Below are 25,506 nucleotides of genomic sequence, written 5' to 3'. Positions count from 1 at the left end.
CAGCCCCGGACACTACAGCCTCACACAAGTACATATATGTCTAGAAGGGGTCACGGCCAGGCGGCCCAGCCCCGGACACTACGGGGTCACACAAGTACATATATGTCTAGAAGGGGTCACGGCCAGGCGGCCCAACCCCAGACACTACGGGGTCACACAAGTACATATATGTCTAGAAGGGGTCACGGCCAGGCGGCCCAGCCCCGGACACTACAGCCTCACACAAGTACATATATGTCTAGAAGGGGTCACGGCCAGGCGGCCCAACCCCGGACACTACAGCCTCACACAAGTACATATATGTCTAGAAGGGGTCACGGCCAGGCGGCCCAGCCCCGGACACTACGGGGTCACACAAGTACATATATGTCTAGAAGGGGTCACGGCCAGGCGGCCCAACCCCGGACACTACAGCCTCACACAAGAACATATATGTCTAGAAGGGGTCACGGCCAGGCGGCCCAGCCCCGGACACTACGGGGTCACACAAGTACATATATGTCTAGAAGGGGTCACGGCCAGGCGGCCCAGCCCCGGACACTACAGCCTCACACAAGAACATATAGGGCTAGAAGGGGTCACGGCCAGACGGCCCAACCCCGGACACTACGGGGTCACACAAGTACATATATGTCTAGAAGGGGTCACGGCCAGGCGGCCCAGCCCCGGACACTACAGCCTCACACAAGTACATATATGTCTAGAAGGAGTCACGGCCAGGCGGCCCAACCCCAGATACTACAGCCTCACACAAGTACATATATGTCTAGAAGGGGTCACGGCCAGACGGCCCAACCCCGGACACTACGGGGTCACACAAGTACATATATGTCTAGAAGGGGTCACGGCCAGACGGCCCAACCCCGGACACTACAGGGTCACACAAGTACATATATGTCTAGAAGGGGTCACGGCCAGGCGGCTCAACCCCGGACACTACAGGGTCACACAAGTATATATATGTCTAGAAGGGGTCACGGCCAGGCGGCCCAACCCCGGACACTACAGCCTCACACAAGTATATGTCTAGAAGGGGTCACGGCCAGGCGGCCCAACCCCGGACACTACGGGGTCACACAAGTACATATATGTCTAGAAGGGGTCACGGCCAGGCGGCCCAACCCCAGATACTACAGCCTCACACAAGTACATATATGTCTAGAAGGGGTCACGGCCAGGCGGCCCAACCCTGGACACTACAGCCTCACACAAGTACATATATGTCTAGAAGGGGTCACGGCCAGGCGGCCCAACCCCGGACACTACAGGCTCACACAAGTACATATATGTCTAGAAGGAGTCACGGCCAGGCGGCCCAACCCCGGACACTACAGCCTCACACAAGTACATATAGGTCTAGAAGGAGTCACGGCCAGGCGGCCCAACCCCGGACACTACAGCCTCACACAAGTACATATATGTCTAGAAGGGGTCACGGCCAGGCGGCCCAACCCCGGACACTACAGCCTCACACAAGTACATATATGTCTAGAAGGGGTCACGGCCAGGCGGCCCAACCCCGAACACTACAGCCTCACACAAGTACATATATGTCTAGAAGGGGTCACGGCCAGGCGGCCCAACCCCGGACACTAAAGCCTCACACAAGTACATATATGTCTAGAAGGGGTCACGGCCAGGCGGCCCAACCCCAGATACTACAGCCTCACACAAGTACATATATGTCTAGAAGGGGTCACGGCCAGGCGGCCCAACCCCAGACACTACAGCCTCACACAAGTACATATATGTCTAGAAGGGGTCACGGCCAGGCGGCCCAGCCCCGGAAACTACAGCCTCACACAAGTACATATATGTCTAGAAGGAGTCACGGCCAGGCGGCCCAACCCCGGACACTACAGCCTCACACAAGTACATATATGTCTAGAAGGGGTCACGGCCAGGCGGCCCAACCCCGGACACTACAGCCTCACACAAGAACATATATGTCTAGAAGGGGTCACGGCCAGGAGGCCCAACCCTGGACACTACAGCCTCACACAAGTACATATATGTCTAGAAGGAGTCACGGCCAGGCGGCCCAACCCCAGACACTACAGGGTCACACAAGTACATATATGTCTAGAAGGGGTCACGGCCAGGCGGCCCAACCCCGGACACTACAGCCTCACACAAGTACATATATGTCTAGAAGGAGTCACGGCCAGGCGGCCCAACCCCAGACACTACAGCCTCACACAAGTACATATATGTCTAGAAGGAGTCACGGCCAGGCGGCCCAACCCCAGACACTACAGGGTCACACAAGTACATATATGTCTAGAAGGGGTCACGGCCAGGCGGCTCAACCCCGGACACTACAGGCTCACACAAGTACATATATGTCTAGAAGGGGTCACGGCCAGGCGGCCCAACCCCGGACACTACAGCCTCACACAAGTATATGTGTAGAAGGGGTCACGGCCAGGCGGCCCAACCCCGGACACTACGGGGTCACACAAGTATATGTCTAGAAGGGGTCACGGCCAGGCGGCCCAACCCCGGACACTACGGGGTCACACAAGTATATGTCTAGAAGGGGTCACGGCCAGGCGGCCCAACCCCGGACACTACGGGGTCACACAAGTATATGTCTAGAAGGGGTCACGGCCAGGCGGCCCAACCCCGGACACTACAGCCTCACACAAGTACATATATGTCTAGAAGGGGTCACGGCCAGGCGGCCCAACCCCGGACACTACAGCCTCACACAAGTACATATATGTCTAGAAGGGGTCACGGCCAGGCGGCCCAACCCCGGACACTACGGGGTCACACAAGTACATATATGTCTAGAAGGGGTCACGGCCAGGCGGCCCAACCCCGGACACTACGGGGTCACACAAGTACATATATGTCTAGAAGGAGTCACGGCCAGGCGGCCCAACCCCGGACACTACAGCCTCACACAAGTATATGTCTAGAAGGGGTCACGGCCAGGCGGCCCAACCCCGGACACTACAGCCTCACACAAGTACATATATGTCTAGAAGGGGTCACGGCCAGGCGGCCCAACCCCGGACACTACAGCCTCACACAAGTACATATATGTCTAGAAGGGGTCACGGCCAGGCGGCCCAACCCCGGACACTACGGGGTCACACAAGTACATATATGTCTAGAAGGGGTCACGGCCAGGCGGCCCAACCCCGGACACTACAGCCTCATACAAGTACATATATGTCTAGAAGGGGTCACGGCCAGGCGGCCCAACCCCGGACACTACAGCCTCACACAAGTACATATATGTCTAGAAGGGGTCACGGTCAGGCGGCCCAACCCCGGACAGTACAGCCTCACACAAGTACATATATGTCTAGAAGGGGTCACGGCCAGGCGGCCCAACCCCGGACACTACGGGGTCACACAAGTACATATATGTCTAGAAGGGGTCACGGCCAGGCGGCCCAACCCCGGACACTACAGCTTCACACAAGTACATATATGTCTAGAAGGGGTCACGGCCAGGCGGCCCAACCCCGGACACTACAGCCTCACACAAGAACATATATGTCTAGAAGGAGTCACGGCCAGGCGGCCCAGCCCCGGACACTACAGCCTCACACAAGTACATATATGTCTAGAAGGGGTCACGGCCAGGCGGCCCAACCCCGGACACTACAGCCTCACACAAGTACATATATGTCTAGAAGGGGTCACGGCCAGGCGGCCCAACCCCGGACACTACAGGCTCACACAAGTACATATATGTCTAGAAGGGGTCACGGCCAGGCGGCCCAACCCCGAACACTACAGCCTCACACAAGTACATATATGTCTAGAAGGGGTCACGGCCAGGCGGCCCAACTCCGGACACTACAGCCTCACACAAGTACATATATGTCTAGAAGGGGTCACGGCCAGGCGGCCCAACCCCGGACACTACAGCCTCACACAAGTACATATATGTCTAGAAGGGGTCACGGCCAGGCGGCCCAACCCCGGACAGTACAGCCTCGCACAAGTACATATATGTCTAGAAGGGGTCACGGCCAGGCGGCCCAACCCCGGACACTACGGGGTCACACAAGTACATATATGTCTAGAAGGGGTCACGGCCAGGCGGCCCAACCCCGGACACTACGGGGTCACACAAGTACATATATGTCTAGAAGGAGTCACAGCCAGGCGGCCCAACCCCAGACACTACAGCCTCACACAAGTACATATATGTCTAGAAGGGGTCACGGCCAGGCGGCCCAACCCCGGACACTACAGCCTCACACAAGTACATATATGTCTAGAAGGGGTCACGGCCAGGCGGCCCAACCCCGGACACTACAGGCTCACACAAGTACATATATGTCTAGAAGGGGTCACGGCCAGGCGGCCCAACCCCGGACACTACAGCCTCACACAAGTACATATATGTCTAGAAGGGGTCACGGCCAGGCGGCCCAACCCCGGACACTACAGGCTCACACAAGTACATATATGTCTAGAAGGGGTCACGGCCAGGCGGCCCAACCCCGAACACTACAGCCTCACACAAGTACATATATGTCTAGAAGGGGTCACGGCCAGGCGGCCCAACCCCGGACACTACAGCCTCACACAAGTACATATATGTCTAGAAGGGGTCACGGCCAGGCGGCCCAACCACGGACACTACAGCCTCACACAAGTACATATATGTCTAGAAGGGGTCACGGCCAGGCGGCCCAACCCCGGACACTACAGCCTCACACAAGTACATATATGTCTAGAAGGGGTCACGGCCAGGCGGCCCAACCCCGGACACTACGGGGTCACACAAGTACATATATGTCTAGAAGGAGTCACGGCCAGGGGGCCCAACCCCGGACACTACAGGCTCACACAAGTACATATATGTCTAGAAGGGGTCACGGCCAGGCGGCCCAACCCCAGACACTACGGGGTCACACAAGTACATATATGTCTAGAAGGGGTCACGGCCAGGCGGCCCAACCCCAGACACTACGGGGTCACACAAGTACATATATGTCTAGAAGGGGTCACGGTCAGGCGGCCCAACCCCGGACACTACAGGCTCACACAAGTACATATATGTCTAGAAGGGGTCACGGCCAGGCGGCCCAACCCCGGACACTACAGCCTCACACAAGTACATATATGCCTAGAAGGGATCACGGCCAGGCGGCCCAACCCCGAACACTACAGCCTCACACAAGTACATATATGTCTAGAAGGGGTCACGGCCAGGCGGCCCAACCCCGGACACTACAGGCTCACACAAGTACATATATGTCTAGAAGGGGTCACGGCCAGGCAGCCCAACCCCGGACACTACAGCCTCACACAAGTACATATATGTCTAGAAGGGGTCACGGCCAGGCGGCCCAACCCCGGACACTACAGCCTCACACAAGTACATATATGTCTAGAAGGGGTCACGGCCAGGCGGCCCAACCCCGGACACTACAGGCTCACACAAGTACATATATGTCTATAAGGGGTCACGGCCAGGCGGCCCAACCCCAGACACTACAGCCTCACACAAGTACATATATGTCTAGAAGGGGTCACGGCCAGGCGGCCCAACCCCGGACACTACAGGCTCACACAAGTACATATATGTCTAGAAGGGGTCACGGCCAGGCGGCCCAACCCCGGACACTACAGCCTCACACAAGTACATATATGTCTAGAAGGGGTCACGGCCAGGCGGCCCAACCCCGGACACTACAGCCTCACACAAGTACATATATGTCTAGAAGGGGTCACGGCCAGGCGGCCCAACCCCGGACACTACAGCCTCACACAAGTACATATATGTCTAGAAGGGGTCACGGCCAGGCGGCCCAACCCCGCACACTACAGCCTCACACAAGCACATATATGTCTAGAAGGGGTCACGGCCAGGCGGCCCAACCCCGGACACTACAGCCTTACACAAGCGCATATATGTCTAGAAGGGGTCACGGCCAGGCGGCCCAACCCCGGACACTACAGCCTCACACAAGCACATATATGTCTAGAAGGGGTCACGGCCAGGCGGCCCAGCCACGGACACTACAGCCTCAAACAAGCACACATATGTCTAGAAGGGGTCACGGCCAGGCGGCCCAACCCCGGACACTACAGCCTCACACAAGCACATATATGTCTAGAAGGAGTCACGGCCAGGTGGCCCAACCTCGGACACTACAGCCTCACACAAGCACACATATGTCTAGAAGGGGTCACGGCCAGGCGGCCCAACCCCGGACACTACAGGCTCACACAAGTACATATATGTCTATAAGGGGTCACGGCCAGGCGGCCCAACCCCAGACACTACAGCCTCACACAAGTGCATATATGTCTAGAAGGGGTCACGGCCAGGCGGCCCAACCCCGGACACTACAGCCTCACACAAGTACATATATGTCTAGAAGGGGTCACGGCCAGGCGGCCCAACCCCGAACACTACAGCCTCACACAAGTACATACATGTCTAGAAGGGGTCACGGCCAGGCGGCCAACCACGGACACTACAGGCTCACACAAGTACATACATGTCTAGAAGGGGTCACGGCCAGGCGGCCCAACCCCGGACACTACAGGCTCACAGAAGTACATATATGTCTAGAAGGGGTCACGGCCAGGCGGCCCAACCCCGGACACTACAGCCTCACACAAGTACATACATGTCTAGAAGGAGTCACGGCCAGGCGGCCCAACCCCGGACACTACAGCCTCACACAAGTACATACATGTCTAGAAGGGGTCACGGCCAGGTGGCCTAACCCCGGACACTACAGCCTCACACAAGTACATATATGTCTAGAAGGGGTCACGGCCAGGCGGCCCAACCCCGGACACTACAGCCTCACACAAGTACATACATGTCTAGAAGGGGTCACGGCCAGTCGGCCCAACCCCGGACACTACAGCCTCACACAAGTACATATATGTCTAGAAGGGGTCACGGCCAGGCGGCCCAACCCCGGACACTACAGCCTCACACAAGTACATATATGTCTAGAAGGGGTCACGGCCAGGCGGCCCAACCCCGGACACTACAGCCTCACACAAGTACATATATGTCTAGAAGGGGTCACGGCCAGACGGCCCAACCCCAGACACTACAGCCTCACACAAGTGCATATATGTCTAGAAGGGGTCACGGCCAGGCGGCCCAACCCCGGACACTACAGCCTCACACAAGTACATATATGTCTAGAAGGGGTCACGGCCAGACGGCCCAACCCCAGACACTACAGCCTCACACAAGTGCATATATGTCTAGAAGGGGTCACGGCCAGGCGGCCCAACCCCGGACACTACAGCCTCACACAAGTGCATATATGTCTAGAAGGGGTCACGGCCAGGCGGCCCAACCCCAGACACTACAGCCTCACACAAGTGCATATATGTCTAGAAGGGGTCACGGCCAGGCGGCCCAACCCCAGACACTACAGCCTCACACAAGTGCATATATGTCTAGAAGGGGTCACGGCCAGGCGGCCCAACCCCGGACACTACAGCCTCACACAAGTACATATATGTCTAGAAGGGGTCACGGCCAGGCGGCCCAACCCCGAACACTACAGCCTCACACAAGTACATACATGTCTAGAAGGGGTCACGGCCAGGCGGCCAACCACGGACACTACAGGCTCACACAAGTACATACATGTCTAGAAGGGGTCACGGCCAGGCGGCCCAACCCCGGACACTACAGGCTCACACAAGTACATATATGTCTAGAAGGGGTCACGGCCAGGCGGCCCAACCCCGGACACTACAGCCTCACACAAGTACATATATGTCTAGAAGGGGTCACGGCCAGGCGGCCCAACCCCGGACACTACAGCCTCACACAAGTACATATATGTCTAGAAGGGGTCACGGCCAGGCGGCCCAACCCCGGACACTACAGCCTCACACAAGTACATATATGTCTAGAAGGGGTCACGGCCAGGCGGCCCAACCCCGCACACTACAGCCTCACACAAGCACATATATGTCTAGAAGGGGTCACGGCCAGGCGGCCCAACCCCGGACACTACAGCCTTACACAAGCGCATATATGTCTAGAAGGGGTCACGGCCAGGCGGCCCAACCCCGGACACTACAGCCTCACACAAGCACATATATGTCTAGAAGGGGTCACGGCCAGGCGGCCCAGCCACGGACACTACAGCCTCAAACAAGCACACATATGTCTAGAAGGGGTCACGGCCAGGCGGCCCAACCCCGGACACTACAGCCTCACACAAGCACATATATGTCTAGAAGGAGTCACGGCCAGGTGGCCCAACCCCGGACACTACAGCCTCACACAAGCACACATATGTCTAGAAGGGGTCACGGCCAGGCGGCCCAACCCCGGACACTACAGGCTCACACAAGTACATATATGTCTATAAGGGGTCACGGCCAGGCGGCCCAACCCCAGACACTACAGCCTCACACAAGTGCATATATGTCTAGAAGGGGTCACGGCCAGGCGGCCCAACCCCGGACACTACAGCCTCACACAAGTACATATATGTCTAGAAGGGGTCACGGCCAGGCGGCCCAACCCCGAACACTACAGCCTCACACAAGTACATACATGTCTAGAAGGGGTCACGGCCAGGCGGCCAACCACGGACACTACAGGCTCACACAAGTACATACATGTCTAGAAGGGGTCACGGCCAGGCGGCCCAACCCCGGACACTACAGGCTCACACAAGTACATATATGTCTAGAAGGGGTCACGGCCAGGCGGCCCAACCCCGGACACTACAGCCTCACACAAGTACATACATGTCTAGAAGGAGTCACGGCCAGGCGGCCCAACCCCGGACACTACAGCCTCACACAAGTACATACATGTCTAGAAGGGGTCACGGCCAGGTGGCCTAACCCCGGACACTACAGCCTCACACAAGTACATATATGTCTAGAAGGGGTCACGGCCAGGCGGCCCAACCCCGGACACTACAGCCTCACACAAGTACATACATGTCTAGAAGGGGTCACGGCCAGTCGGCCCAACCCCGGACACTACAGCCTCACACAAGTACATATATGTCTAGAAGGGGTCACGGCCAGGCGGCCCAACCCCGGACACTACAGCCTCACACAAGTACATATATGTCTAGAAGGGGTCACGGCCAGGCGGCCCAACCCCGGACACTACAGCCTCACACAAGTACATATATGTCTAGAAGGGGTCACGGCCAGACGGCCCAACCCCAGACACTACAGCCTCACACAAGTGCATATATGTCTAGAAGGGGTCACGGCCAGGCGGCCCAACCCCGGACACTACAGCCTCACACAAGTACATATATGTCTAGAAGGGGTCACGGCCAGACGGCCCAACCCCAGACACTACAGCCTCACACAAGTGCATATATGTCTAGAAGGGGTCACGGCCAGGCGGCCCAACCCCGGACACTACAGCCTCACACAAGTGCATATATGTCTAGAAGGGGTCACGGCCAGGCGGCCCAACCCCAGACACTACAGCCTCACACAAGTGCATATATGTCTAGAAGGGGTCACGGCCAGGCGGCCCAACCCCAGACACTACAGCCTCACACAAGTGCATATATGTCTAGAAGGGGTCACGGCCAGGCGGCCCAACCCCGGACACTACAGCCTCACACAAGTACATACATGTCTAGAAGGGGTCACGGCCAGGCGGCCCAACCCCGAACACTACAGCCTCACACAAGTACATACATGTCTAGAAGGGGTCACGGCCAGGCGGCCAACCACGGACACTACAGGCTCACACAAGTACATACATGTCTAGAAGGAGTCACGGCCAGGCGGCCCAACCCCGGACACTACAGCCTCACACAAGTACATACATGTCTAGAAGGGGTCACGGCCAGGCGGCCTAACCCCGGACACTACAGCCTCACACAAGTACATATATGTCTAGAAGGGGTCACGGCCAGGCGGCCCAACCCCGGACACTACAGCCTCACACAAGTACATACATGTCTAGAAGGGGTCACGGCCAGTCGGCCCAACCCCGGACACTACAGCCTCACACAAGTACATATATGTCTAGAAGGGGTCACGGCCAGGCGGCCCAACCCCGGACACTACAGCCTCACACAAGTACATACATGTCTAGAAGGAGTCACGGCCAGGCGGCCCAACCCCGGACACTACAGCCTCACACAAGTACATACATGTCTAGAAGGGGTCACGGCCAGGCGGCCCAACCCCGGACACTACAGCCTCACACAAGTACATATATGTCTAGAAGGCGTCACGGCCAGGCGGCCCAACCCCGGACACTACAGCCTCACACAAGTACATATATGTCTAGAAGGGGTCACGGCCAGACGGCCCAACCCCAGACACTACAGCCTCACACAAGTGCATATATGTCTAGAAGGGGTCACGGCCAGGCGGCCCAACCCCGGACACTACAGCCTCACACAAGTACATATATGTCTAGAAGGGGTCACGGCCAGACGGCCCAACCCCAGACACTACAGCCTCACACAAGTGCATATATGTCTAGAAGGGGTCACGGCCAGGCGGCCCAACCCCGGACACTACAGCCTCACACAATTGCATATATGTCTAGAAGGGGTCACGGCCAGGCGGCCCAACCCCAGACACTACAGCCTCACACAAGTACATTTATGTCTAGAAGGGGTCACGGCCAGGCGGCCCAACCCCGGACACTACAGCCTCACACAAGAACATATATGTCTAGAAGGGGTCACGGCCAGGCGGCCCAACCCCGGACACTACAGCCTCACACAAGTATATGTCTAGAAGGGGTCACGGCCAGGCGGCCCAGCCCCGGACACTACAGCCTCACACAAGTACATATATGTCTAGAAGGGGTCACGGCCAGGCGGCCCAACCCCGGACACTACAGCCTCACTCAAGTACATATATGTCTAGAAGGGGTCACGGCCAGGCGGCCCAACCCCGGACACTACAGCCTCACACAAGTACATATATGTCTAGAAGGAGTCACGGCCAGGCGGCCCAACCCCGGACACTACAGCCTCACACAAGTACATATATGTCTAGAAGGAGTCACGGCCAGGCGGCCCAACCCCGGACACTACAGCCTCACACAAGCACATATATGTCTAGAAGGGGTCACGGCCAGGCGGCCCAACCCCGGACACTACAGCCTCACACAAGAACATATATGTCTAGAAGGGGTCACGGCCAGGCGGCCCAACCCCGGACACTACAGCCTCACACAAGTACATATATGTCTAGAAGGGGTCACGGCCAGACGGCCCAACCCCGGACACTACAGCCTCACACAAGTACATATATGTCTAGAAGGGGTCACGGCCAGACGGCCCAACCCCAGACACTACAGCCTCACACAAGTGCATATATGTCTAGAAGGGGTCACGGTCAGGCGGCCCAGCCCCGGACACTACAGCCTCACACAAGTGCATATATGTCTAGAAGGGGTCACGGCCAGGCGGCCCAACCCCAGACACTACAGCCTCACACAAGTACATTTATATCTAGAAGGGGTCACGGCCAGGCGGCCCAACCCCGGACACTACAGGCTCACACAAGAACATATATGTCTAGAAGGGGTCACGGCCAGGCGGCCCAACCCCGGACACTACAGCCTCACACAAGTATATGTCTAGAAGGGGTCACGGCCAGGCGGCCCAGCCCCGGACACTACAGCCTCACACAAGAACATATATGTCTAGAAGGGGTCACGGCCAGGCGGCCCAACCCCGGACACTACAGCCTCACACAAGTACATATATGTCTAGAAGGGGTCACGGCCAGGCGGCCCAACCCCGGACACTACAGCCTCACACAAGAACATATATGTCTAGAAGGGGTCACGGCCAGGCGGCCCAACCTCGGACACTACAGCCTCACACAAGTATATGTCTAGAAGGGGTCACGGCCAGGCGGCCCAGCCCCGGACACTACAGCCTCACACAAGTACATATATGTCTAGAAGGGGTCACGGCCAGGCGGCCCAACCCCGGACACTACAGCCTCACTCAAGTACATATATGTCTAGAAGGGGTCACGGCCAGGCGGCCCAACCCCGGACACTACAGCCTCACACAAGTACATATATGTCTAGAAGGAGTCACGGCCAGGCGGCCCAACCCCGGACACTACAGCCTCACACAAGTACATATATGTCTAGAAGGAGTCACGGCCAGGCGGCCCAACCCCGGACACTACAGCCTCACACAAGCACATATATGTCTAGAAGGGGTCACGGCCAGGCGGCCCAACCCCGGACACTACAGCCTCACACAAGAACATATATGTCTAGAAGGGGTCACGGCCAGGCGGCCCAACCCCGGACACTACAGCCTCACACAAGTACATATATGTCTAGAAGGGGTCACGGCCAGGCGGCCCAACCCCGGACACTACAGCCTCACACAAGTATATGTCTAGAAAGGGTCACGGCCAGGCGGCCCAACCCCGGACACTACAGCCTCACACAAGCACATATATGTCTAGAAGGGGTCACGGCCAGGCGGCCCAGCCCCGGACACTACAGCCTTACACAAGTGCATATATGTCTAGAAGGGGTCACGGCCAGGCGGCCCAACCCCAGACACTACAGCCTCACACAAGTACATTTATATCTAGAAGGGGTCACGGCCAGGCGGCCCAACCCCGGACACTACAGCCTCACACAAGAACATATATGTCTAGAAGGGGTCACGGCCAGGCGGCCCAACCCCGGACACTACAGCCTCACACAAGTACATATATGTCTAGAAGGGGTCACGGCCAGGCGGCCCAACCCCGGACACTACAGCCTCACACAAGTACATATATGTCTAGAAGGAGTCACGGCCAGGCGGCCCAACCCCGGACACTACAGGCTCACACAAGTATATGTCTAGAAGGGGTCACGGCCAGGCGGCCCAACCCCGGACACTACAGGCTCACACAAGTATATGTCTAGAAGGGGTCACGGCCAGGCGGCCCAACCCCGGACACTACAGGCTCACACAAGTATATGTCTAGAAGGGGTCACGGCCAGGCGGCCCAACCCCGGACACTACAGGCTCACACAAGTATATGTCTAGAAGGGGTCACGGCCAGGCGGCCCAACCCCGGACACTACAGCCTCACACAAGCACATATATGTCTAGAAGGAGTCACGGCCAGGCGGCCCAACCCCGGACACTACAGCCTCACACAAGCACATATATGTCTAGAAGGGGTCACGGCCAGGCGGCCCAACCCCGGACACTACAGGCTCACACAAGTACATATATGTCTAGAAGGGGTCACGGCCAGGCGGCCCAACCCCAGACACTACAGCCTCACACAAGTACATATATGTCTAGAAGGGGTCACGGCCAGGCGGCCCAACCCCGGACACTACAGCCTCACACAAGTACATATATGTCTAGAAGGGGTCACGGCCAGGCGGCCCAACCCCGGACACTACAGCCTCACACAAGTACATATATGTCTAGAAGGAGTCACGGCCAGGCGGCCCAGCCCCGGACACTACAGCCTCACACAAGTACATATATGTCTAGAAGGGGTCACGGCCAGGCGGCCCAACCCCGGACACTACAGCCTCACACTAGTACATATATGTCTAGAAGGGGTCACGGCCAGGCGGCCCAACCCCGGACACTACAGCCTCACACAAGTACATATATGTCTAGAAGGAGTCACGGCCAGGCGGCCCAACCCCGGACACTACAGCCTCACACAAGAACATATATGTCTAGAAGGAGTCACGGCCAGGCGGCCCAACCCCGGACACTACAGCCTCACACAAGTACATATATGTCTAGAAGGGGTCACGGCCAGGCGGCCCAACCCCGGACACTACAGGCTCACACAAGTACATATATGTCTAGAAGGAGTCACGGCCAGGCGGCCCAACCCCAGACACTACAGCCTCACACAAGTACATATACGTCTAGAAGGGGTCACGGCCAGGCGGCCCAACCCCGGACACTACAGCCTCACACAAGTGCATATACGTCTAGAAGGGGTCACGGCCAGGCGGCCCAACCCCGGACACTACAGGCTCACACAAGTACATATATGTCTAGAAGGGGTCACGGCCAGGCGGCCCAACCCCGGACACTACAGGCTCACACAAGTACATATATGTCTAGAAGGGGTCACGGCCAGGCGGCCCAACCCCAGACACTACAGCCTCACACAAGTACATATATGTCTAGAAGGGGTCACGGCCAGGCGGCCCAACCCCGGACACTACAGCCTCACACAAGTACATATATGTCTAGAAGGGGTCACGGCCAGGCGGCCCAACCCCGGACACTACAGCCTCACACAAGTACATATATGTCTAGAAGGAGTCACGGCCAGGCGGCCCAGCCCCGGACACTACAGCCTCACACAAGTACATATATGTCTAGAAGGGGTCACGGCCAGGCGGCCCAACCCCGGACACTACAGCCTCACACAAGTACATATATGTCTAGAAGGAGTCACGGCCAGGCGGCCCAACCCTGGACACTACAGCCTCACACAAGTACATATATGTCTAGAAGGGGTCACGGCCAGGCGGCCCAACCCCGGACACTACAGCCTCACACAAGTACATATATGTCTAGAAGGAGTCACGGCCAGGCGGCCCAACCCCGGACACTACAAGTACATATATGTCTAGAAGGGGTCACGGCCAGGCGGCCCAACCCCGGACACTACAGGCTCACACAAGTACATATATGTCTAGAAGGAGTCACGGCCAGGCGGCCCAACCCCAGACACTACAGCCTCACACAAGTACATATATGTCTAGAAGGGGTCACGGCCAGGCGGCCCAACCCCGGACACTACAGCCTCACACAAGTACATATATGTCTAGAAGGAGTCACAGCCAGGCGGCCCAACCCCGGACACTACAGCCTCACACAAGTACATATATGTCTAGAAGGGGTCACGGCCAGGCGGCCCAACCCCGGACACTACAGCCTCACACAAGTACATATATGTCTAGAAGGGGTCACGGCCAGACGGCCCAACCCCAGACACTACAGCCTCACACAAGTACATATATGTCTAGAAGGGATCACGGCCAGGCGGCCCAACCCCAGACACTACAGCCTCACACAAGTACATATATGTCTAGAAGGGGTCACGGCCAGGCGGCCCAACCCCGGACACTACAGCCTCACACAAGTACATATATGTCTAGAAGGAGTCACAGCCAGGCGGCCCAACCCCGGACACTACAGCCTCACACAAGTACATATATGTCTAGAAGGGGTCACGGCCAGGCGGCCCAACCCCGGACACTACAGCCTCACACAAGTACATATATGTCTAGAAGGGGTCACGGCCAGACGGCCCAACCCCAGACACTACAGCCTCACACAAGTACATATATGTCTAGAAGGGGTCACGGCCAGACGGCCCAACCCCGGACACTACAGCCTCACACAAGTACATATATGTCTAGAAGGAGTCACGGCCAGGCGGCCCAACCCCGGACACTACAGCCTCACACAAGTACATATATGTCTAGAAGGGGTCACGGCCAGGCGGCCCAACCCCGAACACTACAGGCTCACACAAGTACATATATGTCTAGAAGGGGTCACGGCCAGGCGGCCCAACCCCGGACACTACAGCCTCACACAAGTACATATATGTCTAGAAGGGGTCACGGCCAGGCGGCCCAACCCCGGACACTACAGGCTCACACAAGTACATATATGTCTAGAAGGGGTCACGGGTTTGGGGGACCTTTGACCAGGGCAAAATACGGAAGGGAACGGGACGTCACGCCCCTCGTTCCACCACTCACCAGGAGGTTGAAGCCATGCTTGAATTTCTGGAAACAGTCTACAAACTCTTCTTGATGGGGGGGTTTGGCACGGAGAGTTAGAACGCCCTCTAAGAAAAAAAACAAAAGATGTGAACATGGACGTCATCACATGAAAGATCTATCAACCGTCTGACTATAAGGAAGAGAACAATGAAAAGAAATATGCCAAGGAAGAGGGGGTCTGAGGCCCGAAACCCACCTGACTGCAAGATGTGTGGCAATAGGTGTGTGTGCATATATAAGCATATGGTGTGTGGTACCTCTCACCCCCCATTCCTGGTATGCGTGGTACCCCTCAACCCCCAATCCTGGTATGCGTGGTACCCCTCAACCCCCAATCCTGGTATGCGTGGTACCCCTCAACCCCCAATCCTGGTATGCGTGGTACCCCTCAACCCCCAATCCTGGTATGCGTGGTACCCCTCAACCCCCAATCCTGGTATGCGTGGTACCCCTCAACCCCCAATCCTGGTATGCGTGGTACCCCTCAACCCCCAATCCTGGTATGTGTGGTACCCCTCATCCCACAATCCTGGTGTGCGTGGTACCCCCCATCCCACAATCCTGGTGTGCGTGGTACCCCCCATCCCACAATCCTGGTGTGCGTGGTACCCCCCATCCCACAATCCTGGTGTGCGTGGTACCCCCCATCCCACAATCCTGGTGTGCGTGGTACCCCCCATCCCACAATCCTGGTGTGCGTGGTACCCCTCATCCCACAATCCTGGTGTGCGTGGTACCCCTCATCCCACAATCCTGGTGTGCGTGGTACCCCCCATCCCACAATCCTGGTGTGCGTGGTACCCCCCATCCCACAATCCTGGTGTGCGTGGTACCCCCCATCCCACAATCCTGGTGTGCGTGGTACCCCTCATCCCACAATCTTGGTGTGCGTGGTACCCCCCATCCCACAATCCTGGTGTGCGTGGTACCCCCCATCCCACAATCCTGGTGTGCGTGGTACCCCCCATCCCACAATCCTGGTGTGCGTGGTACCCCTCATCCCACAATCCTGGTGTGCGTGGTACCCCTCATCCCACAATCCTGGTGTGCGTGGTACCCCTCATCCGACAATCCTGGTATGCGTGGTACCCCTCATCCCACAATCCTGGTATGCGTGGTACCCCTCATCCCACCATCCTGGTATGCGTGGTACCCCTCATCCCACAATCCTGATAAGCGTGGTACCCCTCACCCCCCAATCCTGGTATGTGTGGCCCCCCTCACCCCCCAATCCTGGTATGTGTGGCCCCCCTCATCCCACAATCCTGGTATGTGTGGTACCCCTCATCCCTTTCATGCTGTACACACATACAAAAAAATAAACACTTATACTCACCTTTCTTCGCCGTGCTCCAGTGCTGCGTCCTGTTCTGCCGGAGGCCGGGGGAGGAGTGCGGCGCCGGAGCACCGCGCAGTAAATGTGTCTTCAGTAAAATGGCGCCGGGTAGCGCTATGTGCATGTGCCGATCCGACGCCTCACTCCTGCCCCGGTCTCCGCGAGGCGCTCATCTCCCGGCCGGTAGCAGCGGAAGGACCGCCGGCGTCGCTGACCTCCATGCGGAAGGGAGGACCGGGGAGCGGCGCTGTGGGTCGGGATACTTCTGCTGCGAGCGCCCGCTCATGTCCCGGCTTCTCGCCGCGGAAGTAGCCGCACAGGCAGCGCCGCTCCCCGGTCCTCACCAAGACGATTCAATGATTGGTCGCGGTCTTCGGACCCGACCAATCACTGATCTTACCGCAAAAGTTAAACACCGCTGTGCTGATTGGTCGCGGTGGCCGGCCGAGACCAATCAGCAGTATTGGCGCCAAATTTAAACACGGCTCTGCTGATTAGTCGCAACCACCGGCCGTGACCAATCAGCGATATTGGCGCTATATTTAAACACCGCTCTGCTCATTGGTCGCGGTTACAGGCCACGAATAACCAGCATTATTGGCGCCAAATTTAAACACCGCTCTGCTGATTGGTCGAGACCGCTGGCCGCAAACAATCAGCATTATTGCTACCAAATTTAAACACCGCTCTGCTGATTGGTCGCGTTCGCTGGCTGCGACCAATCAGCATTATTGGCGCCAAATTTAAACCCCGCTCTGCTGATTAGTCGCGACCGCCAGCCGTGACCAATCTGCGATATAGCGGCCAAATTTTAACACCGCTTTGCTGATTGGTTGAGGCCGGCAACCGCGACCAATCAGCGATTTTGGCGCCAAATGTATACACTGCTCTGCTGATTGCGCCCGGTCGGCCGCATACATATTCTAGAATACCCGATGCGTTAGAATCCGGCCACCATCTAATATTTACACACACACATATATACACCCCTCCCCCCAGGAACAGAGGTAATCAATTTTATATACTTAATCTGAAAAGTAGGCAGTGTTTATAAAAATATACAAAATGGGAACAAAACAATATGATATATGGAATTACATAAAATAAAAAGGGATAACAGAAAAATAATAAACCTGTGTCACGGAAATGGCGCAGATCGCAGTGGAGGGAAGCGCTCCTCTTTTAGGGAATTGGTACAGAATCACAGCGAATTGTATCTTCCAGGACTGACAGAGACATCAATTAAAAATCTGTGTTTATTGGATAAAAACCATGCTCCCACACCTTCTCTTTGTGAGCTCATATGGAGGCTGTCGTGGGATGTGGTTACAGTCCCAAAAATTGAGAGATCTCCAACTTTCAGGATATCTTCGACCCTGGAGGTCTCAGGAGGGAGATATTAATGCCATATTTCCAATTATGATTTTAGTTTTCCATAGATCGAAAACATGGCATATATAATGACATCCGTCAGACTTTAATTTGGGACTGATGTGGCAACATCCCAGTAATGTAAATCAATGTGTTATGTTCGCCAACCAGCTGGAAATATGTCTGCCATAACTGTAGGACCCTTGCTATTCACAAAAACCCAATATTCATAACTGGAATCCAAGCTCACAGCAGTAAGTTTGCAGTTCTCTGCCATAGGGAGGCCAGGGCCATAAGGCATCTCCACAAGCCATAAAACTGTCGCCTCCCAAAATCTTCTGCAAGCTGTGCCTGGACTTCGTGTCTTGATACATCAGATAACCGACTTTAATTAGCTGTTCACAGCAGTGGGGTCCCAACTGCAGCGGGGTCATGTGGACTGTCCTAGAGTGCTATGTTTTATTCTCTTCGATTCATGATGAAGCCAGGCTTCAATGTTCAGTGAGGACGATGAGATGGCTTTAAAGATTTTACAACTACATTTATGGCAGGCCACATACCAGTTTTTCCACCGTCAGCAGCAATTGCTGAACGTATCATCACTGAACTGTAACTTCACACTGGCAGAGGTCTCTAAGCATACCCCAACTTTCTCAGCATCAGTCGTAGAACATCACGGAGGGGTAAGTAGCCTTCTAAATGCCTGTGTCCGTGCAATGACAGCACCGACCCCAGCGGCAAAGCTGCGTTACAGCCCATCAGCCACTTGTCAGCTGCAGCGTTTATCTTAGCAGTGGAAAAGCTGTATTACAGTGCTGTGGTCTAGTGTGAACTGCTCATCATAGCTCCTGAGCATGGCACACAGGGTTGCTGACAGACACTAATAAAATGCTCCGCACATCAGCCATCTTTCACGTACAGGGGACACCTGCAGCTGAGTGGAGCGCATCAGATTAGTAGAGGAAGAGGAGGATCTCACAGGGAGGAGCGCTGCCCTGAGTCCCAGCCGCAGCTCATTTGACACAGGGGTACTGCTGTGAAGATACACAGGGGTACTGCTGTGAAGATACACAGGGGTACTGCTGTGAAGATACACAGGGGTACTGCTGTGAAGATACACAGGGCACAGGCTGAAGACACAGGAAGGGGTTTACACAGACACTTCGAACCTACTCCCCTCTGGGCCAATCTGCAGCAATGTTGAGGCATTCGGAACGTGGCTATGCCACGTGAACCCTGCAGCCAGTCAACGGCCGCTTCTCTCCCCTCCTTCAGACAGACTGGACATCCGGAGGGCAGCAGTCGATCTTCTGGGTGTCCGTTACATCTGAAGGACGCGAGAGAAGCAGCCGCTGATTGGCTACAGGGATCACATGGTATAACCACATCACACGAGGGGCCCTAATGCTCCCAACCCCCAGAACCGCACAACACGAGGGGCCCTAATGCTCCCACCCCCAGAACCGCATCACACGAGGGGCCCATATGCCCCCACCCCCAGAACCGCATCACACGAGGGGCCCTAATGCCCCCACCCCCAGAACCGCATCACACGAGGGGCCCAAATGCCCCCACCCCCAGAACCGCATCACACGAGGGGCCCAAATGCCCCCACCCCAAGGACCGCATCACACGAGGGGCCCAAATGCCCCCACCCCCAGGACCGCATCACACGAGGGGCCCAAATGCCCCCACCCCAAGGACCGCATCACACGAGGGGCCCTAATGCTCCCACCCCCAGGACCGCATCACACGAGGGGCCCTAATGCTCCCACCCCCAGGACCGCATCACACGAGGGGCCCTAATGCCCCCACCCCAAAGACCACATCACCCGAGGGGCCCTAATGCTCCCACCCCAAGGACTGCATCACACGAGAGGTCCTAATGCTCCCACCCCCAGGGACCGCATCACACGAGGGGCCCTAATGCTCCCACCCCCAGGACCGCATCACACGAGGGGCCCTAATGCTCCCACCCCCAGGACCGCATCACCCGAGGGGCCCTAATGCCCCCACCCCCAGGACCGCATCACACGAGGGGCCCAAATGCCCCCACCCCAAGGACCGCATCACACGAGGGGCCCAAATGCCCCCACCCCAAGGACCGCATCACACGAGGGGCCCAAATGCCCCCACCCCCAGAACCGCACCACAACACGAGGGGCCCTAATGCTCCCACCCCCAGAACCGCACCACAACACGAGGGGCCCTACTGCTCCCACCCCCAGAACCGCATCACACGAGGGGCCCAAATGCCCCCACCCCCAGAACCGCATCACACGAGGGGCCATAATGGCCCCACCCCCAGAACCGCATCACATGAGGGGCCCTAATGCCCCCACCCCAAAGACCACATCACCCGAGGGGCCCTAATGCTCCCACCCCAAGGACTGCATCACACGAGAGGTCCTAATGCTCCCACCCCCAGGGACCGCATCACACGAGGGGCCCTAATGCTCCCACCCCCAGGACCGCATCACACGAGGGGCCCTAATGCTCCCACCCCCAGGACCGCATCACCCGAGGGGCCCTAATGCCCCCACCCCAAGGACCGCTTCACACGAGGGGCCCTAATGCTCCCACCCCAAGGACCGCATCACCCGAGGGGCCCTAATGCTCCCACCCCCAGGACCGCATCACACGAGGGGCCCAAATGCCCCCACCCCCAGAACCGCATCACACGAGGGGCCATAATGCCCCCACCCCCAGAACCGCATCACACGAGGGGCCCAAATGCCCCCACCCCCAGAACCGCACCACAACACGAGGGGCCCTAATGCTCCCACCCCCAGAACCGCACCACAACACGAGGGGCCCTAATGCTCCCACCCCCAGAACCGCACAACACGAGGGGCCCTAATGCTCCCACCCCCAGAACCGCATCACACGAGGGGCCATAATGGCCCCACCCCCAGAACCGCATCACATGAGGGGCCCAAATGCCCCCACCCCAAGGACCGCATCACACGAGGGGCCCAAATGCCCCCACCCCAAGGACCGCATCACACGAGGGGCCCTAATGCCCCCACCCCCAGGACCGCATCACACGAGGGGCCCAAATGCCCCCACCCCAAGGACCGCATCACACGAGGGGCCCAAATGCCCCCACCCCAAGGACCGCATCACACGAGGGGCCCAAATGCCCCCACCCCCAGAACCGCACCACAACACGAGGGGCCCTAATGCTCCCACCCCCAGAACCGCACCACAACACGAGGGGCCCTAATGCTCCCACCCCCAGAACCGCATCACACGAGGGGCCGAAATGCCCCCACCCCCAGAACCGCATCACACGAGGGGCCATAATGGCCCCACCCCCAGAACCGCATCACACGAGGGGCCATAATGGCCCCACCCCCAGAACCGCATCACATGAGGGGCCCAAATGCCCCCACCCCAAGGACCGCATCACACGAGGGGCACAAATGCCCCCACCCCAAGGACCGCATCACACGAGGGGCCCTAATGCCCCCACCCCCAGGACCGCATCACACGAGGGGCCCAAATGCCCCCACCCCAAGGACCGCATCACACGAGGGGCCCAAATGCCCCCACCCCAAGGACCGCATCACACGAGGGGTCCTAATGCCCCCACCCCAAGGACCGCATCACCCGAGGGGCCCTAATGCTCCCACCCCAAGGACCGCATCACACGAGGGGCCCTAATGCTCCCACCCCAAGGACCGCATCACACGAGAGGTCCTAATGCTCCCACCCCCAGGACAGCATCACACGAGGGTCCCTAATGCTCCTACCTCCAGGACCTTTCTTCTTCTTAGTCTTCCTCCTTTTGGATAATTCAGAAAATGCTTCTGCAGCTTTTTGCAGTTTCAAAATAAAGAATTCAATGTCGTCAAGAATGTGGTTCAGAATTTGCTGCAAGAAAATCAGACACAGCAAAGCGTCAGATACTGCAAAGGTTCGGGGACACAGCAAAAAGTCATGAATGCAGTTCAAGGGTCGGGGACAGAGCTCAAGGGTCTGTGTAAGGAAAATATTAATGTCAGGAAAATGTTCTTCCATATCTGCCTGACAAATGTTCACCCCCCTCCCTTATTCCCCTTCTGCTCAGCACAAAAGCCTCAATTAACACACGCCTGGTAAATAGTTTATGCAAACGAGGCCAGCCAAGGATTGTTATAACTTCGTTAGCAAGCAAGCATCTTGTCTCTGAAAGACGCAGGAGGTAATTAGAACGCAGGCTTGCACTAATTTGCGTGTAACTGTTGAAGCTGCTTCCCGAGCTTCAAAGGGGAATTTGCAGACATGATGACTCAGATATGAATTATGAGATATTATGAGTTCCATACGTCCGACAGTAACGGGACCCATTTGTGTAGTGACCAAATCAGCCCAGGAACGTATAGGTAGTTTTCCAGGGCGGTAACCAAAATCAGGGAGCTGTAGCGCAAAAACACCAGAATAGCAGACTGCAGCAATGTGATGTGTGATATCAAAATAAGGATAAAATCATAAGGGAAAAAATGGCGTAGTTTGCAAGCTTCTGGGATCAACGAGTGATGAGTTATCGCAGAAGTCAGCGTTTTTAATAAAAATGTACAAGCTGGAGACCGGCCCATATGTCGTCACCATAAGGGGCATGGGGCAAGATCTCCCCTCAGGTATAAGAGAACCCATGGAGAAGACAAGAGTACTCATTGCCAGGGGGGAATAAGAATTATAAGCAACGGGTCCTGTTTAATAACAGCATATTTCATCTGGAGAGCCCCTCCTCCACCTATGCTGATTCGTCCCTGCGAACTGTATAGTGTAAGTTTCACTTTTTTATCCTGTTTTATTTTATGTAACTGCGTATGTATTTTTAATGTCCCCTTTGTAACATCCTTGTATATATTTTTCCTAAACACTGCCTCCCTTTTGGATTAAATATAAAATTTAATAGTTCTGTTTCTTTTGTTCTGTAATCGTTCCCTTACCCGAAGCCATATACGCTACCAAAACGCAGGCGTCCGGCCAGGCCTGTATTATATTTCAAACTCGGCCAGTGGTGGCAGAGAGTATTAATAATTGGGCTATCGTGAAGCTGACAATGACCGTACGAAGGGCGTTAAACACTGATTCCAGTCTGTGGAACCCAGGGTGTTGCGCCATACGCTTACCGATACCTCCGTAGAGAGTAGTCTGTTTCGCGTGCTCGCGACTCCGGACGAAATACGGACAGCGTGACGGGGCACGGTGAGATATTGTGTGTTCTCCCCGGTGTCGTCCTGACTGTGTGTGTTGGAAATTCCTGACAAATTGGTGGCAGCGGTGGGATTTTTACAGAACATCAGTGGCTGGATTGAACAATCATTCCTGTCACTGAAAACTTGCACGGTTCTTGCGAGAAATCTGTGCAAAGTTTTAAGAAATCAGACTCAGTGTTTTAATATTTTTTATCTGGGACATTACTATACATGTAGCAGTTGCATCCCCTCCCTTCTCTTGTTTTTCTGTCCTATCGTTTATTTGGCAATAATGGCTACATGTGGAGAGCCCTGGTATCACCAGCAGGTGACGACCACCATCATCGCCCTCTGTGAGCTGAGACAGATTGACCCCACGGGAAAAACCAAGGTCCAATGATTGCTGAACTGCTGCAAGGTGATGCAGAGCCCGTCCGACAGCAGAGCCCTGATGATGGGGCGGCCAGCCAAGGCCCGGATGGCGCTGCTGCAGGGGTCCCATCTGTGATTGCCAGCCATACCCGCAACCAGGGTAGTGTGGACCCCCACCTGCAGATGGCCTTGCAGCAGATGATCGTGAAGACCTGGAGGAGCGCCAGGGCACAAGCTGACCGGGAGGAGCGCCAGGGCACAAGCTGACCGGGAGGAGCGCCAGGGCACAAGCTGACCGGGAGGAGCGCCAGGGCACAAGCTGACCGGGAGGAGCGCCAGGGCACAAGCTGACCGGGAGGAGCGCCAGGGCACAAGCTGACCGGGAGGAGCGCCAGGGCACAAGCTGACCGGGAGGAGCGCCAGGGCACAAGCTGACCGGGAGGAGCGCCAGGGCACAAGCTGACCGGGAGGAGCGCCAGGGCACAAGCTGACCGGGAGGAGCGCCAGGGCACAAGCTGACCTGGAGGAGCGCCAGGGCACAAGCTGACCGGGAGGAGCGCCAGGGCACAAGCTGACCGGGAGGAGCGCCAGGGCACAAGCTGACCGGGAGGAGCGCCAGGGCACAAGCTGACCGGGAGGAGCGACAAGCTGACCGACAACACCAGCTGGAGCTAGCCCGGATTCAGAAGGAGTCATCCTCTACGCAGACCCGAGAGTCCAACAGTGCCAGCTGCATTAAACCTCGTCCTGAGCACTTCCCTGTGATGGAAAAGGATGGGGACTTGGACACATTTCTGCGAGGCTTTGAAAAGGCCTGCAGACAGTATCAGCTGCCCACGGACCAGTGGGCCAGGCACTTAACTCCAGGGCTCCGAGGAAAAGCCTTGGAAGCGTTGGCTTCCCTTCCTCGAGAACAAGATGGAGACTATGAGGCCGTCAAGCAGGCCCTGATAAAAAAGTACCAGCTGACTCCGGAGGTTTACCGGAAAAAGTTCAGAGCCCTCCAACGTGGACCACATGACACCTACAGTGATGTGGTAGACGGGCTCAGAACCAACTTTGAGCAGTGGATCCGAGGACCTGATGGTAAAGGACCAGTTTCTTCATCTTTGCCCAGTGGAGGTGAGACAGTTTGTGCTTGACCGGGAGCCGAGGGAAGCTGCCAAAGCACCCCAGATCGCGGATACCTATGAGGCCAACCGCACCCCAGAGGTGTGTAAGTCAGCCACCGCCAGCTGGAAAGGGGGTAAGCCGACAACCGCCCCCAGTGGGTCCTGCCCCATCTTTTAGCACCCGGCCCGCATTTGACTTCCGTAAGTGCTATACCTGCGACAAGACTGGTCACATCAGCCTCACCTGCCCGCAGAGGCAGAAGAAGAAGAACCCCACACCTAAGGCCCCGGGGTCTGCTGCAGCAGTTCTTTTTGTGGGTGGGACGGTTGGGGGGGTCTGTGACAATTTGCAATCAGTCACCGTGGGTGATAAAGTCACTATGGGGCTCAAGGATACCGGAGCCG

General features: G+C 56.7%; 1 protein-coding gene across 8 annotated transcripts in view; it reads right to left on the bottom strand.

Moving 5' to 3' along the window:
* EPS8 (EGFR pathway substrate 8, signaling adaptor) overlaps nucleotides 1–25,506 on the bottom strand; it is a 245,155-nt gene that overhangs the window by 149,895 nt on the left and 69,754 nt on the right. For all 8 annotated transcript variants that reach the window (XM_073650592.1, XM_073650597.1, XM_073650599.1 and 5 more), the window contains 2 exons: nucleotides 22,187–22,307; nucleotides 15,701–15,789 (listed from right to left, as the gene is read on the bottom strand). In XM_073650592.1, the coding sequence (XP_073506693.1) occupies nucleotides 15,701–15,789; nucleotides 22,187–22,307 (210 nt within the window). The remainder of the gene's footprint in view (nucleotides 1–15,700; nucleotides 15,790–22,186; nucleotides 22,308–25,506) is intronic.

Source organism: Phyllobates terribilis, unplaced genomic scaffold, assembly GCF_046119375.1.
Source record: "Phyllobates terribilis strain yellow unplaced genomic scaffold, ASM4611937v1 Scaffold_10__3_contigs__length_209671492, whole genome shotgun sequence".
NCBI classification, from domain to species: domain Eukaryota; kingdom Metazoa; phylum Chordata; class Amphibia; order Anura; family Dendrobatidae; genus Phyllobates; species Phyllobates terribilis.
The sequence above is the reverse complement of the archived record's forward strand: the minus strand, read 5'-3'. Positions and strand labels throughout refer to the sequence as shown.